The sequence below is a fragment of the Ostrinia furnacalis genome, unplaced genomic scaffold (assembly GCF_004193835.3).
Source record: "Ostrinia furnacalis isolate ACB-3 unplaced genomic scaffold, ASM419383v2 OfSCF6932, whole genome shotgun sequence".
In the NCBI taxonomy this organism is placed as follows: Eukaryota; Metazoa; Arthropoda; class Insecta; order Lepidoptera; family Crambidae; genus Ostrinia; species Ostrinia furnacalis.
The window spans coordinates 427318-445269 of NW_021137171.1; the positions used below are offsets into that span (position 1 = coordinate 427318).

At 37.1% G+C, this 17952-nt stretch overlaps 1 protein-coding gene across 1 annotated transcript in view; it reads left to right on the plus strand.

The window, feature by feature from the left end:
- Nucleotides 1-17463, plus strand: part of Fa2h (Fatty acid 2-hydroxylase) — a 21568-nt gene extending 4105 nt beyond the window's left edge. Inside the window, exons 2-6 of the mRNA XM_028318550.1 lie at nucleotides 2807-3029; nucleotides 3564-3736; nucleotides 7054-7180; nucleotides 14440-14559; nucleotides 15067-17463. Of these exons, the coding sequence (XP_028174351.1) occupies nucleotides 2807-3029; nucleotides 3564-3736; nucleotides 7054-7180; nucleotides 14440-14559; nucleotides 15067-15152 (729 nt within the window). The 3' untranslated portion in view covers nucleotides 15153-17463. The remainder of the gene's footprint in view (nucleotides 1-2806; nucleotides 3030-3563; nucleotides 3737-7053; nucleotides 7181-14439; nucleotides 14560-15066) is intronic.
- Nucleotides 17464-17952: the final 489 nt, after the last annotated feature.

The window sequence follows — 17952 nt, forward strand, 5'->3', positions numbered from 1 at the left end:
TTTAACATCTGCACTTTATACTAGCTTTCCGCCCGCGGCTTCGCCCGTTTCAAAATTTGTCTGTCACAGAAAAACTTTATCGCGCGCGTCCCTGTTTCAAAAACCGGGATAAAAACTATCCTAAGTCCTTTCCCGGGACTCAAACTATCTCTGTGCCAAATTTCATCAGCATCGGTTCAGTGGTTTAGCCGTGAAAGCAAGACAGACAGACAGACAGACAGACAGATAGAGTTATTTTCGCATTATTTACGCATTTATAATATTAGTATATAGTATAGTATAGAAGTATAGATTAACTGCGTCATGGTGTAATAGACCCCTTGGGTCATATAGAGAGTAGGCGTCACGAAACCTTAGGTAGGTAGTTAGTTTCATTTTCATATTTTAGAGCTTGCCCTGCTATGGCCTCGATGGGCCTACACCATTTATCAATTGTACAGCTTCACAATATTCGTGACGGTAACCATCAATCGCATGTTGACCGTAGACAGAGGTCAGGGAGTCATGTAGAAGAAAATAAGCAAATAAAACTAATATAGGTTACATAGGTATTACCGTTTTCACCATCAATCCCTAATTTTTAAGTGCCCTATGGTAACACATAATAAGAATTTTGTTTGAATAGGGGTCACCTAAAAATGAAGGATTTATGGTGAAAACGGGGGTTAGTCGACCGATAATTTGGAAGGCTTCCAATTCCAATTTGTATGAAGAATCGGCGCACTTCCATAGGTGTCAATGTTCATACTGATTCATACAGCCCGACCCTTGTACCTACCTTCTAGTTACTTCATTATCTTGAATTTTATGACTTGTAAGAATGTTTATTTAACTTTGTCGTTCAAATACACGGCAAATACAGAAACTGGTCAAGTCACCATGCCAATAATGTGTCATCCTTTTGTCGTGATGTGCAGAAGGCTTCGGTGTATTACGTTTACAATGCATCATAATGAGTACAAAAATAAATTGAATTTAGGCTTAAGTATTTAGTTAGGTACAAGTAATCCAGCAGAGTGGCAAAATGTGTTATATTTAAAACCTTGTCCTTATGAATAAAATACTTATTTGCACCTGCCTACACACACTTGCTTTAAATATTTTTCCTATAGGCAGACATCTTTATCTCATCCTTACACCGAATTTCCCGCTTTTCCAAAACTGGTACGGTACATAAAAGTAGGTAGGTATAGAGATCAAAACAAACTAAGCGAATCAATTTTTTACACTAATTGTTAATACCGGCCGTGACCGTGAGTTGCCGTTGCATTTCCGTAAAAAAACGTAAACAGCGAACCATAATACAAATGTAGTAAGTTGGTTATGTTAACGTCTGCAAAAATTTTGCCTAGAAACTATTTTTAGAGCACTAGAGTTAAGTAGGTATAATTTGAATATCAGTGGACAAAAACCTGACCTATTCACGATTTACCCAGAGATAGTTTAGGCTGGATTGCACTTGCACTATCTTACGTTAACACAAACGTCAAGCCAGATAAACTCCATATAAAAACACCGGTGAAGGTTATACTTTCGGTTAAATTGAGGTGGTGCAACTGACGTAAGCACCATAATGTTCAATTGCGTTCTTTAAGGCAATTCGTGGATAGTACAAATTCCAATTTTTATCAATCGCGATATAATGCTACGTGTACGTACGACAAGATCAAATCTGATCGTATGTGTCGATAAGATTAAATCTTGTCAAACTTGTCCCACTCGCCCAAAAGATGACCCTCTTCAAATTCTATCAACTTGTAAACAACTATGGACGTAACATATGACTTATCATTGAGAATGAGATAGATGAAAATGTCGTTTTCTTCTTCTTTTATTTATGGTATCTTCTCATGAATTCCGCCAAACTCACGTCTGTTTTTGAACGTCATACGTCGGTAAACGTGGTCGCGCTCTCCTTCAAACCTATCACCCTTTCGTTGGGCTTCAATTATTCAATGGAAGGTAGAATTTTACATAGGGAATTTTCAGTCTGTTTGGGGTCATTATCTCCGTATTTGAAGTTTTTGTAGAGTAAGCTGTCTTTCTGTCAATGCCGCTTACGAAAACACTTTAGGTAACTATTTAACTTGTCTTTACATTGGTAGTGGTGTCTTTATACACAGCGGTGTATTGATGACATTTCAGGGTTTTTTTTTAATAATTACGTTTATTTACGAGTGTCATCCCTTATAGTCTAATATAGTCTTAGAAAACGCAATTTAACTTACTTTTAATTAAACTTAAGGCATGGTTGGTGCTGACTTGCTGAGTAATGGTGATAATTATGAGTCAGATGTTTTATCTGTAATCTTTAATTGTTAATTTGTTATCGAGTCGAAGCAATAAAGCTGTAGCTCAATTAAGATTGCACTAATCTCGGCAATAAGACACATTGACACAAAGTCCTTGAAATAAATAATTGTAACGTAAATCCTACATTGTGACAGTATTTAAGTTGATTTTATAAGGCGAGGTGGTATGATGGCACATTTTTTACGTTTCGGCTGACGCGGTCACGCGGACGTACTTACCTACTTACAAAACGATGGAGATTGTCCTGGAAGGCGCTTCGTCGTAACTCACTATGTATTGGATCCACTAGCAAAAATGATGACAACTTTTTTATGTTTGTAGTTTGTGACTTGATTCAGTAGCTATCACGAATTCCTGAGTTTCCTGCTTGGCTCATTAGTATCTTAGTTTGCAAGCATTTTTTACAATCTGTACATAGATCCTAGATGAATGCATATTCGCGCACCTGACTATGGCGTGGCACTTTAATTCTTTAACAGTCCTTTCTTTCCAGGCACGACTGGATTGGTCCAAGCCAATCGTGTCCCAGCTGGATGCGATAGCACCCCACTACGAGATGTGGGTCAACAGTGCTGTTTACAGAAGATGCAGGCTATTCCAGAGCCCTATCCTGGAGAGCATGACGTTCACCCCCTGGTATCTGGTGCCGGTGTTCTGGATACCGATCATAATGTACCTGCTAGCAAGGAATTTTCTTGAGCATGTTGCTTGTGGAGGTGAGTCATCTACTTATTTTTTTAACGGGACCCTAAAAGTATACCGTATACTTTATGATTATTGTCCATTCGCTACTATCGCCGTGCGCGAATTATATGTAGGTATTACTAGCTGACCCGGCGAACTCTGTTCCGCCTTATAGGCAATAAATAGGTCATCGCAATTTTTCCTTATTTTCTCACCGTTTGGACCTACCCTGGACTACGACAAACATTTTAAAACCTAAGTCAGCTCAATCGGCCCAGCTGTTCTCGATTTTAATCAGACTAACGAACAGCAATTCATTTTTATTTATATAGATACTTATAGATAGATTTTGTGGCGCCAGGTTTCATACAACAACACGTTTAGCTCCTCGGTATTCTTAATTTTACGAAAGTCACTATATCCCATCCTACAGGATATTATTTCAGCCAAATGACGTCCACTGCAGGACAAAGGCTTCCCCCAAGGATTTCCATAACGACTGGTCCTGCGCCGCCCGCATCCAGGCTACAACAGGATAATCATCTCAATTTTTCATTTTGTTGCAGACTCCTGCACAGAACCCTTAAATCCGATCCAGTTCCTGGGCCACATGGTGATGGGAGTGGGCATCTGGAGCGCCGTGGAGTACAGCCTGCACCGGTGGGTGTTCCACCTCGACCCTGGGTCCTCGATCACGATGATCAAGCTCCACTTCCTCATACATGGCCTGCACCATAAGGTACAGATTGCAATGTCATTCTTGAGGCACAGACAGCTTCATATAGCAGGGCGCTACCATCGTTCAACTATATGGTTTCGAACATGGCAAAAATTGGAACCAGCGATCCGGTATTGACGGTGGCGCACCACTGTCAATGTCATGCATAGAACAGTTCAGTATTTTGGAACTATACCCCCTTACTAATAAAAAGTTACACGGTTGTTGATCACTGTTTTAAAATGATTTTTCCATACTAAACGTCACTTTAAAACACTGATCAACGAGCGTGTAACGCCCGTATTCACAAACATTACTATGAGGTCTCACAGTGCGCGTGGACGCACAGGGTGACACACGACCCAATCACAGAGCTCTATTTAACGCTGTGCGTTCGATTTGCTGCTTCACATAAGCAAGCATCGTTTGTGAATACGGGCGTAAGTTTTATTAGTAATAGTCCAGTCATTATAGTAAGTTCACCTCGGAATTCGAGATACCCAGCTGTAAGTCTGTAAATACGTGTATATTGACACCCTAAAAGTTGTCTCAAAACCTACATATGGTAGGGTGTAAGCAACTATTACATCCTACCATATGTAGGTTTTGAGACAACTTTTAGGGTGTCAATATACAAGTATTTACAGACTTACAGCTGGGTATCTCTAATTCCGAGATTCTTACCTAATTTAAGCTTAAATGACTGGACTATAAGGGGTATAGAGTATATTCCGGTTACATAAGGTGACGTACAGTCGCGCATTGGTCGGCCAAACCATTGCAATTGCGATGGCAATCAGTAGGATCGCCATCGCCATCGCGCACGCAGGCTGCCCGCGTTGATTTGGCCGAACTTTTAGTGATAAGCTTGATTGTGACTTCGTCTATACCTGTCACAAGAAACTGTAACAGTCACTGCTTGCTGCAGAAGCGAATAGAGAAAGAACCTTTCTATACCTTACGTTACGGGAGAGAGCCACGAAGAATTAGTTCACTGAGTAGGTGTGTTATTTACAAAATTCTTTTTGTTGTCTTTTTATTATCTCGTAGTATAAAGTAATTTTCTTCAGGATAATGCCATCTTCGTCTTGGGAGCGCTTAAGTCCCTCGTTGCACTTGATTGTTGTTCCCGTTTTCACCATCAATCCCTAATTTTTAAGTGATCCCTCTATGGTAACACTTAACAGTAACAGGCCTTTTTTAGGGGTCATTTAAAACGGGTATTAGTCTTAAATTGCGATAACTGAGTACAATTTACAATTAATGAACATTCCACTCGATAAATTGTAATTGAATTTGATAAACTACGCCTACAATATCTTTATGACACAATTACGGTTTAAAATCGAAAATCCTCGTAAATATTGCGGCTTAGTATTATTATATTATCTGTGGTATTATATCGGCTTGGTAACATTGGGATTTTTTATTTCTATCAGCTCTGATACTTACTTTTCGTCACTAATCTTCTAACCATGAAATTATTTTATAATACACGAGTCATTACTTACTTATTTGCAAAGTATTTTTAGATCTGTCTGCAATAATCGAGCGATGCTTACATAGGTTACATAGTAGGCAGTACCTACACCTGGTGGGTCAGATAACGTACCTACTACCCGTTCGCGCTAAGTTTGCCGGTCCGTGGAATGCGCGTCCCCTTCTCCAACCGCGATTAAACGCAAATAATTAGTGATTAAACGCAATTGAGTGTTTTATTTTACGCAAATACATAATTTTTATCAATTAATATTGATATTAATAAATAAAAAATATTTTCAATATTGTTTGCTAAAGTTATAGACGCTTTCCTTCGAGTGACGTCATATCGCCAGCGGCAAACTTATCGCGAACGGATAGTAAGTAGACCAGTGTTTCTTAACCTGTGGTCCGCGGACCCCCAGGGGTTCAATCTATGGAACATTTAACAATCATAAGTAAATGCCACCAAAAGTAACGTAATCGAAATTTATTGCTGCTTTTTTTATTAAGGGGGTCCTTAAAATTGTGCATGATTTCTTCAGGGGTCCGTGGACAAAATAGGTTAAGAAACACTGACGTAGACTATTCGTGTGACGCGGTATATTTTTTTAAAGATTATTAGTAATTTGTTATTGCACAAATTACTACCTAATACTCTCGTTAGCCCCTCGTACTAAGCTAAATATGCTTGTAGCACGAGTGAGCTCACCACAATAGTAGCAACTTAATGTAAACGCATTGAGATAATGTACCTAGATGAGGAGTGAATTCTAGTGAAAATACCCAAATCCCGCATTAGGTATAACCAACGTGTCATTGAAGCATGCTAATTAGTATTTAAATATATGAAAATTAGTACTATTGTGAGCATAGTTCAGATATTACGATTCGTGTGTACTTACCTACGTCTGTAGTGTACACGACATTAGACATGCAGAATAGTTGGTAAATAATTTAGTTGAGTTTTGCAAATAAATTTTTTGCATCCTTTGAAAATTGTTGTGAATACAATTTGCTTATGATAGTTTATTTTATGTTACCATCCAGAGGATAATTAGCTATTCGTGGTTTGTGTGAGCTAGTTTCCGATACTATATTTCAAACTTATAAATAGCTATTCGTGGTTTGTGTGAGCTACTTTCCGATACTATATTTCAAACTTTTAATATTTCGAAATGTAAAATGTAGTAGATACCTGCCTTATCAAAAATATGCAAACTACCCGTATGATATGTGGCTCTACCTACTTAAAATTCTGACAGAAACAGTCGATCACACGTCGGTTACGAAAGTGTTACAACATAAAAAATTAAGAATTTGATAAAACAATATTTCGCCTATCTCTAAAGATAAGTAGGTATTTATCTCAAATAAATTGGTAATCACTCAATGTTTTGAAGGCCACCTGCCTAAGCAGTCGAGTGCCCGAGTTCAATGCTAGGTCGTGAGTTCGAATCTCACGGGGAAAAAGTTATTTTGATCTAATAGTCCTACGAGTACGTACTTACAATTACCATAGTAACTAAATATACACCACGGTTTGGTACCAGCACTACGATTGTATCTTATATCTAGGTTCCTAATGCCCGTTTTCACCACCAATCCCTAATTTTTAAGTGACCCCTTTGAAAACAAAATGCCTGTTATGTGTTACCATAGGGGTCACTTAAAAATTAGGTATTGATGGTGAAAACGGGCACAACTCTTTTAAAAACAAAATACTAAAATCGTTGTTATTGCGGTGTTACTTACATACTTTTACCTGTTTGTGGTATCATTTCCCATAACGACTATCTTTCTACAGAAATACGAGTAGGTATATGTTTTAGATTTATTAAGTTTTGATTATTTTCTAGATGCCGTTCGACGGACTTCGTCAGGTGTTCCCGCCAATCCCAGCGTTGATTCTCGCCGGGATCCTCTACATTCCCTTCTGGATGTGGATCCCGTATCCCGAGGTCAAGTTTGTTGGAGGGCTTATGGGTAAATATAAACTAATTGCTAAAGCAGGGTTACTCCGACCGAACAATTTTATGGAAGTTTCGAATGTTGCCATCTCTCTCACGCAAAGCGAGATGCCAGCATGAGCGACGGTGACAGATAGTCCTGAAATAAAAAACAGCGTTTCGGAGTAGTCCTACAGTTATCTTCTCTAGCGATAATGAAATCGTAGTTCCAGTTATCTATTAAAAGCCTATCATGTGTTTTGCACTGCATTCAAGAGTTGAACCTTAATTTCGAACTCCTCCTATGTTCTTCTGATTAAGTTTGTTGCGGCTCTAATGACAGTTTAACTTTCCCCGGGGACAAATTTGACCTTCACTGGTTGGGTTATTAGGGTAGATCCTGGCTACACAGGACTTGCAGCGGTGGGAACGAGAGGGGGGAATAGTCCCGTAAAGAAATCTTTTGTTCGACTGAGCTATGTCAGACTCAGACGGCTGGCGACTCTGACACCAAGGCGTGACCTTAGTTGTTTCATACAAACACGTAAAAACAGGAGCAAAAAAGGAAACAATCTCACTAAAAAGTTATGGCTTCGACCCACGTTGCACGCTGCACTATATTCAACCTTACATTATAATAAAACCTACTACAAAAACTTAGTCAAAGCAAAACAATTTTGTAACAAAAACACTACTTACATTGTTTTCTACATCATAGCCTCTTTGTCCTTGGATATTAGAACAATTAACGCATTCATTCTCTATCATAAATTCTAATGAATTTTTTTTCAACAGTGACAGGATTGTTAGTCCACTTAAAATTCCAATAAAATAGAGTGTTTATGAGAGCTGATAAAAAATTAAATGTAGCACTGTCTGTATTATTTTTTGAGAAAATAGATTAATATGTAGTCAAGTAAATAAAATTTTAATAGTACATCTACCCATAGCACCAGTAACTCTTGTACCTACTCGTACATACATAGTAGTAGTAGGTACTTCGCACAATTTGGAATTTGTTGTTTTCATTGTCCGTGGTATTGTTATTCACTTAATTTTAATTTCCTCAAAGATAGTGTTAAATATCTAGAGCTTGCTAAGCTTTCCTAGTTAGTTAGAAAACTTGTGTTTTAACCAAAAATATCATCACAGAGAAGATAAACTATAGACATTTACTATGATTCATTGCATAAATATACGAGTAGTGATAAAACATGATAAGTATTTTGTGATATGTTGTCAAAATACGATGATAATATCGTCAAAAGCTGCTGATTAAAAATCCTATTTAATGCGGGGTGAAGATTATTAGACTTAGACATTAAGGAAGTAATTAAGCTATACCTACTCGTAACAGTTGCCCATAGAATAATTTTGTATCTATCAAGAAAATAATGGTAGGATTGAATTGAGAAAAGGTAAACAAGATAGGTAAATAAAATAATGAGGGTTTTCGCGAATGAAAAATCCGCCAGATGGCAATACGTAGACGCGAGGTCCAAATGCTGCATGACTGGTTATTTTTGACATGACATTGACAGATATGTCAAAATCCACCAATCACGCAGCAGTCAGACCCCACATCCACGTCCCGCCATCTAGCGGATCTTTCATTCGCGAAAACCCTCATTTAAAAAAAATTGACTTCAGTTACAAAAAATCCTAATCTACTAAGTAGCGTAAGCCAAACCTTCTTTTTGTCTCTGGAAAATTAAAGATATTTTATTTGTCTTCCTGCAGAGAGATTTATCTAAGATTAAACTTTCGCGTTCCATTTCGATTAAAATATGTCGAGTTAAGACCCGTGTCATTTTTAGAGATTTATCTATCAGTGCAGGAAGAGACAGTTCTTGGCACAACGTACTATTCAGTTATTATTTCTGTTTCGGCCCATAACTATTGATATAAATAATAGTTAATAGACAGTGAAAGCACGTAGAGCCGACTCAAGGCGTCCATTAACCTTCACGTCAAAAATTCACGAGTCCCAATTAATAATATTGTATCAATATAGCGCCGGGAACGTAGCAAGGCCACGAATATCTCCAGACGTAAGCAATTATCGTATTTTACAGATAAAACAATGGTGTGGATTGAAGACGGCAAATGGCCTACTCCCACAATTATAATAAGAACGACTACGATGGTCTTGGTAGCTCCTTATTGTCCCAAAATGTAGACCGAACGGATTTAGTGGTGACTGAGTTTGTTCCGGCGTTTCTTCTCAGCACTTGCCATAAATGTTTGTATCGAAGCGCTGCGTAAGGCACAAAAGATAAGGAAGCAGACATGTAAAGTGCCCCATAAGGGCTACCTTTTCTTTTTTTATTATTTACTATATTTTGACGTTCATAAGTGCCACTAGTGGTCTAAACTGAATAAATATTTTTGATGTTGATTTTAAGTAGCTAGTTTGGGTATTGGTCACAAGTTTAGACAAAATAACGTTAAATAATGATTTTTCATCGAATGTTGCAGTTATTTAATGTGACCTACCTCTTTAAATAGAACTTTTATTTTCCTCAATGCATCATAATTTACGTTATTCGGTTTATGTGATGTAGGATAAAACTAAAGATACTAGATAAATATCTTATCTAATTGTGAAATTTTCATGGAAGTCGATGTTTTCGAATTGGATTCTTTATTCGTATGAACTTCATTCGTTAATACGACTCCCCCCTGCTCGAAAAAGGTATCATTAGTGCAAGCATGCAAATTTTATACTCAGCAAACCTACTTTACATTTTTTGTCGTCTGTTACAAAACTCATATCGCACACGTTAAGCACACCTAAGGCCCAGAACAGACGGTGAAACGCAACTGCACCTTTCTGATGATTCTGATGAATGAAACTGAAACCGAAAGTTTCAAACTGGTCGCGTCATGTGTGGTCACTTAACGGACGCTATGGCAGAAACTTAGATGCAACTCAAAAGTAACTAGCAGTTGCAGTTTCGTTGCAGTTGCGTTTCAACGTCTGTTCTGGGCCTAAGTTGCAAGATGTCTTAAACAACCATGCTACAAAAATTCTTAACACACAAGAAAGTGAACTGAATGTTTGAGGAATGCCAGACGTTTTTCATTTCTACTACTACATTACAAGGTCAGACGTCACTCCGATGACGCCACTCGCCATCGCGGCATCGCCATTAATTGTATAGGCAGCGCCTCCTCGACTTGGTGAAATGTTTCCCACTGAACATTTAGAGGTCGATTGAGTTCATTTACAAAAAAAGGCGTGCGTTTATACTAAAAAGTTATGAAGTCGTGAGCTGCGGCGATTCCTTATTAGCACGTTAGATGTCTAACGATGAACTATAAACCTAGATTTGACTGGCACATGAAAATCCCAAAAAAGTGCCAGTGTCAGCAAACTACATACTGCCTGCACATTTTCCGCTGGGATGGTAATCATCGAACGATATGATTACCTCATAGAGAAAACACACGTAACAATTCATTTGTTTTATTGTTGTATTGCCCTAGCGAGAGATTACTCAATTCTTATGTCCATCTTCCTCACTCCAAACAAAAAGTTAGAATGAGAGACAGTGACAGATACCTGAGAATACGGACCCGGTAGAGTCCCGTGGGTTCGACTAATAGTATGTTTTGGAGCTATCGACCGTGTTGATTTACCGGAAAAGATAAACAGCGAAACGTTATCTGAAATGGATTAACCTGATTGCTAAGTGAATTATGCCCGTTTTCAACATCAGTCCCTAATTTTTAAGTGACCCCTATGAAAACAAAATTCCTGTTATGTTTTACCTTAGGGGGTAACACATAAAAGGAATTATGTTTCCTGGGTCACTTAAAAATTAGGGATTGATGGTAAAAAACAGGCATTAGTATTCGACGATGAACGTTTTAATGTTTAATTCACCTAAAAAGTAGACTCTACCATAGATAAAATGTCCGTTTCATATTATTACATAATGTGTACATTACTCCAACATTAAGGGGTCACAGTTATTATAGGCATAGGTGTTTGATAGCACCTGTCGAAATAATAAAAATATGGGTCATGTTTATTTTCATACTCGTGTAACCATTTTTCATTTCATTTGGAAAATTAATGCCTATCGTGTCGTACCTACTGTAAGTACGAAATCAAATTAATTCAAGCCTAATATTGGTTTTCCATAGACAAATATAATTTATAGAGTCACACGAGCGTGGTTTAATATTATGACATACACTAGCTTTTGCCTGCGGCTTCACCCGCGTGAAATTTAATTTGTCACAGATCGGCATAAATTATAGCCTGGGTTATAAACAATATTACTGTAAAGTTTCATCAAAATCCGTTAAGTAGTTTTTGCGTGAAAGAGTAACAAAAGCGGATCTTCAAGAGATCCGTTATTCATACCTACACATTACATATTATATTATATTAATTTGCCTTTGCACAAATTCCTAAGTGTCCCGTTAGGCCCTCGTACTAAGCTAAATATGCTTGTGTCACGAGTTTGCTCACCACAATAGTCGAGCGTCAGTGGGGTTCGAACCCGCGTTCCTTGGATGACGAGTCGGCCAGTATGTATGTTTAGTTAAATACCATGCTTTATATTTTTTCACGTAACCCTTGTTTATCGAGGAATGATAATACGTTATCATGACAAAGATAACTGTCCCCGCAAATCCATGTTAAATTAGGTATCTGTAAAAGTTACAAAAACATTATCATTTTTGTACATTCTATAGGTCGGTTAACATGTAACTATGGTTAAATTTTAGTTAATGGACACTTAACTGTGAAACTATCTTTTAACTTTACAAAACCCTGAAAACTAACTGATATTCCGTTTGTGACTATCGCCACTGTTTGCTAAATTTTATATTTTTGTGAATAAAACATCTACAACTTGTAAGTACTCATAAGTAATGTTGTAGTAGATTAGCATAGATTATTACCTCGTCTTTATCGACTATCACTATTGTCTCGCAGGAGAACCAAAGTGACCGACATAGTTCGCAGAATTGCTAAAATCAAGTAGCAGTGGGCGGGGCACATAGCTCGTAGAGACAATGGCCGTTGGGGCAGAAAAGTTCTTGAGTGGCGACCACGGGCTGGAAGACGTAGCGTGGGCAGGCCTCCTACTAGGTGGACCGACGATCTGGTGAAGGTCGCGGGAAGAGCCTGGATGCGGGCAGCGCAGGACCGTTCATTGTGGAAAACCTTGGAGGAGGCCTTTATCCAGCAGTAGACGTCATTCGGCTGAAATGAACGAACGAACGAATTGTCTCTCAATTTATGCTGGTATTGTCGATCAACCAAATCTGTCAACAACATATCATAGAGATAAAGATATTCTAGAAAATCTTTGTCAAAGATTTCCCCGTTAAATCAAATAAGTATTAGAATCCCTTCACCACCCACAGGGTGGATCGACGACCTTACACAGGTAGCAGGAAGGTGCTGGATGCAGGCCACTACCAACCGGTTATTTATTTATATTACCTATGCTATGTTCAGCAGTGGACGTCCTATGGCTGAAATGATGATGATGATGATTAGAATCCCTTTATTAGTTTGTATTTATCGCATTTCCTTCACCGCCTTTCAACACTTTTTTATACATATTTTATATTTTATATTTGTATTTTGATAAGACTTTCTAAGGGAATCCATTTAACGTTATAAGTAGTAGGTACTCGGAAAGGCCTCTTTCCAACAAACGATGATTAATAAACTACACAATGTTAGGTTACCTATCGCATAGAGCAAATAATCTTTTTCCCTTTAACGATATCTTACGTAAAATTACAAATACATATTACCTCGTATTTTATCAGTATACGCACGGTTTGAGGTGATAAGCTGAACGGTTACCGATAAATATACTTATTAGGTTACAAAATGTTAGGTAAATAAGAATAAGATTAGTCAGAAAAACTAACACTTAACTGTTATTATTGGTAATTGGTCCGACAGGGCGCTATCTTACTTTCTTGTTGTTATTTTCTTCCCTGGTAGAACATTATTGAAACTAAATGCCTGTATCGTGTCATATAATTGTTCTGCAAATAAATTATTTGATTTGATTGCAAGTGTGGACTGTGGAGTAATGTTCTGTCAGTAGAACGACGCCATCCACCTCAAGCTAATATTTGGTTACTTGCAGTAGGTGCTATTTTGCAACATCATCATCATCATTTCAGCCATAGGACGTCTACTGCTGACCATAGGCCTCCCCCAATGCTACCCATGTTGTTCGATTGGTAGCGGCCTGCATTCACCTTGTGGGTCGACGTCCCACGCTGCGTTTTCCGGTACGCGGCCTCCATTCCAGAACCAGCTAATTTGCAATAAAATTTTGTAATCTCTGATGTCGACTGTACAATAAAATAATTTGTTTTAACACATCTCTTCGTAGAATGCCAAATTAAAATCAAGATAATATCTATATTGTATGTACCTACTTCAAGTTCAAGTTCACACGTTTATTTGTCAAAAACAGTAAGAATAGAAAACAAATATTATGTTGAGAGAAAACATGAAATTGACAATGTACTGTCTGCAACCTTAAGTTAAATAAGAATTTAAGAAAACAAAGTCTTTCAATGTCACACCAATAACCTTATTGACTATCGGGTGAAGATGTTAATTCATTAATGAACAGGAAGGTGTTAAGTACTTGCTAATAATATGTGAACACTGAGAACATCATTATCCTTTTTAAATTAAAATAGGTAACATCTCATAACAGCAATGATGTCGCGTCATACTTATTCATATTATTTGATAATTGCCTCTATGGTCTTTTGATTGAAAAGTTGTTTAGTCTCAATCAAGACTGAAGAGGCAATAGGTTAAATTCCTTAGTTGTTAGTCTGGTTAGGACATAGGAGGGTTTAAAAAATCTGCTTTCCCAACAATTTGTTGAGTGCATTTATCGAACACAAAGAAGAACACGGTGGGACGACGGAGTATCGTTCCTTGCAGGCGGGCACTCCTTAAAAACTTGGATGTAGGGATAGAAGTTCTTGACATTTATCTAGAGCGAGTGATTTAAACACGTTAGAAGACATACGAGTATATCACATACTCAGTCAAGATTCTAGCTGCCTTGCAGATGAAGGTAACAGCTGATCAAATACGAAAATTGTGTCAATTGCTCAAGCGTTATTTTGTGCTAGCATAATATGAATCGAATTTTGGCAAAGCGCACAGGCTCTGCTAGAGTCTACAGAGGTTGTTTTCCTTTTAACTGACTTCAAAAAAGGAGGAGGTTATTATTGTGGACAGTCTTCCAACATACCTATTTTATATTTATTTGTTCTGTGCAGGCTACCTGACCTACGACATGATCCATTACTACGTGCACCACGGCTCGCCGCGAGACGGGTCCTACCTGTACGTGATGAAGCGGTACCATTCCAACCACCACTTCGTAAACCATGACAAAGGTTGGTATAATTACATATTATTCATAAAGTTCCTAGTTATGGTTAGGTTCTAGTTGAATTTATTTCTTTACGACGCGATATCTCTTTTTTTTTGCTCCAATCTGCTAGAGTCTCACTCATCGTTAAAGAAAGCATTTAGCGATCATGTTGGCGACAGACCTTTTTTATATGCGTTTTTTGTATTTTTTCTTTTGGAATGTTTTTTATATTTTGACGCTTTGTTTTTTTACTTTTTTACTTCAGTTGTTCATTAAACACCATTAGTCAAAGACGTGTTTCAATATAGTAAAAAGTGAACATCTCCAAATCAATTCAATATATTATATAGGTATAGTAACGGGCACACCCGGTGCCCAACAGATGAGTTATAATAAATGTGCCTATATTTACTTACTACTTTTCTCGAATGTTAATTGAGAATTAATGTCCAGCCCAAAAATCTGTTTTAGGATCTTTTAAAAGTCGAATATTAGTTAGGTAATTTATGTACATGTTGTTTTGTTCCAGCATTTGGGATCACAAGCAAAGTATGGGACCTCGTATTCCAAACCTACGTGAAAGTCAAGAAACTGGGTTTTAGTTTACAATGGTAGATTTGTAAATAGTAGATTACTTAAAAATAAGGGCCTTGACACTTATCGGTAAATAGGGTTCCGTAGTAGACTACTTACCCAAGGAACCTTAGCATACGATAAAGACAGTTGTTATTTTATCGAAAAATTACAACTAATAAACATAGTAGTAAAAAGAATGATAAAAAATTGGAAACGGGTAATTTATATAGACTGTTTTATCGTTAACTTATCATTATCTACGGAGCCCTAATTGCCTTAAGCCATATGTGATACAAATTGATAAAAAAGACAAAAAATATTTTGTATTTCAAAAACAATTGTTAAGTTTATTTATCGTTTACAGTTAAATAGGCAAATCAATCACAGTCACCTATAGAGCCTGACGAATTTCTGAATGGATTTTTAACTTTAAGCCTAGGCGCAGATCGTTGATTTTTGTCGGCCGATAGTTTACGTCGGGTCGGGCAGTTGATCAGTATGGGCATGTATGGAAGTGCGCACATTACGCCGATTCGATTTGGCCGATTCTTAATACAATTTAAAATCGGGCACTAGTCTAAGTATAGGTACTTTGTTATAGTGGAAATCCTTGGGGGAGGCCTTTGTTCAGCAGTCGACGTCTTTCGGCTGAAACGAACGAACTTTGTTATAGGTTTTAAATTGAGTTATTGTCTTATATTATCTTTTTGGTAAATTCATTCATGGGCTGTTGACCAATTAAGTATTGTTATGGTGGGTGATATTATTTGACCGTATCATCTATTCTAACCAAAACCGTATTTAGTATTTTATTTTGTATTTGTGGCCTTAATATTGTGATTGGTTAAGTTAAAATGAGATCAATGAACGAGACTTCTATACGAGTTAAAAATTTGAATTAAGTACTTGTAGTTAGTAACTTAAAGTTTCATAAAGACAAAGTATTTTTCACCAAACAACTAATTAATGTTGTTTGTAGAGTCAAAAAAAATTAATAAATGTCTATAATGATCTTTTTATGAAGCTATTAACCATCATGAAAGGACTTAATTTTGGAGTTATAACATGTTTGTACTAATTTTAAGTATACTGTTGAATTATTATTACGAATATTATTTAGGTAATTAACTTTAAGATAAATGTGAAAGATTAGTTCTAGATTAGGTATTCATATCAAATCAAATAGTATCTATAATATGGGTATGTAGGCTTTACCAAAGACCAATGAATTACCACGACTGTGATCAAGCACAAATGTATCTTAATATTACATTAAATGAAGTATTTATTCTTAGTAATTTTAATATTCAATAGTCATAATTCTTTGGTTTTCAAAGGGGAATGATAAGCAGCAGATCTTCTAGACCTTGAGTTAGGAGAGCAAAACATTCAATTAAAAGCCCGGAAGCGATACTTATTAGAATCAATTGGATCAACTGACATTCTAACACATAAATTACTTATTTAGGTGCGATGTACGGTGATAACAAGACGTTGCTATGTAACAAATGACGATTGTAGAGCTCAAGGCCTTCTGGGAAGCTCAAGGCTCAAGGAGGGCGAATTCGCCGCGAATCTTACGCGCGTAGAATCATACGCACGTTGGCGAGATACTAGCAGCCATTAGACACGTCACGTCACAGCGTCCATAAGACACGGGCGAGTTGAAAATTCGCGCGTATATCGCGCCATACATTTACGCTCGTGTTCGCGCGAAGACATTCGCGACGAATTCGCCCTCCTGGACAAGGCCTAAAGCGGGTTTTCTACCGCGAGCGAAGCGAGTCCATTATAATTATTAAAGACTCCGTTTAACTCGCAATAAAAAATGCATAAATCTGTTCCTACCAATAGAGTCGAGAGCGAAAATGACAAAGAGGGCAAAAATAGTGGAAATGCTCGCTTATCAAATCAACTCTTTCTTGGTGGAAAAGATATTTTATGTACACGAAGAATCTGCTAGACATTCCTAGTTCATTCCTCTTAGCGGTGGAAAACGGGCTTTAAATGTGTATTTCGTAATGGAAAGCGATTGTGACGTCGAATCTATGTATAAAAGAACCTATTCGATGTCGAAATCGCTACGTCTCTAACTTAACACTTTGACTACAGAAATCTAATAATAACTACTGTATTATTAAGGGACTATGTAACGCAGATGCAGCGCTGTGCTTATCTACCTCATTCTGTTTGTTACCCTAAGAAGTATGAAATATTGTATTTTATAACCACTAGCCATCGAACACGTCTAGTCCGACATAAGTTCTAGATTAAAAATATTTTTGATATTGTATTTGTTGTCACAAAATGTACATACTTAAGTTTGTCGCTTTGGAATAAACTGTTTTTTTGTAATTAGATTGTTATTTTTTAAACTTTTTATCACAAAACATTTACAGGCTAAAACTGTTTAGTTAACCAGCAGCGTTTCTTGTGTCATTGAAAAATAGGATCGTAGGTACGTGGAAGTAATATACTAATAACCTTGGTACAATAATAAAGCTACGTTTTTACTGATAACTTGCCTACATTATAAAATTAATTTGTTAATGAAACAAGTTACAGAGGAATGTTAATATTATGCACTTATCCAATAGATAGAGTCACTATTGCATATTATGGTAAAGCATGTCCTAACCAATTTTATTTGAATTTCTTCTACTTCGAATCTAATGCAACGAACGTGACACGATAAGCCAGCACCAACTACACAATTTGTTTTTTTTTATTCAGTTAAGTTTTAATTTTAATCGAGCACGGTGATATTTTTTTTCCTTTTTGAATGCTGGCCGAAAAACCCTAATTAGTGCATAACAAAAAAAAGTACGAATGAGAACAG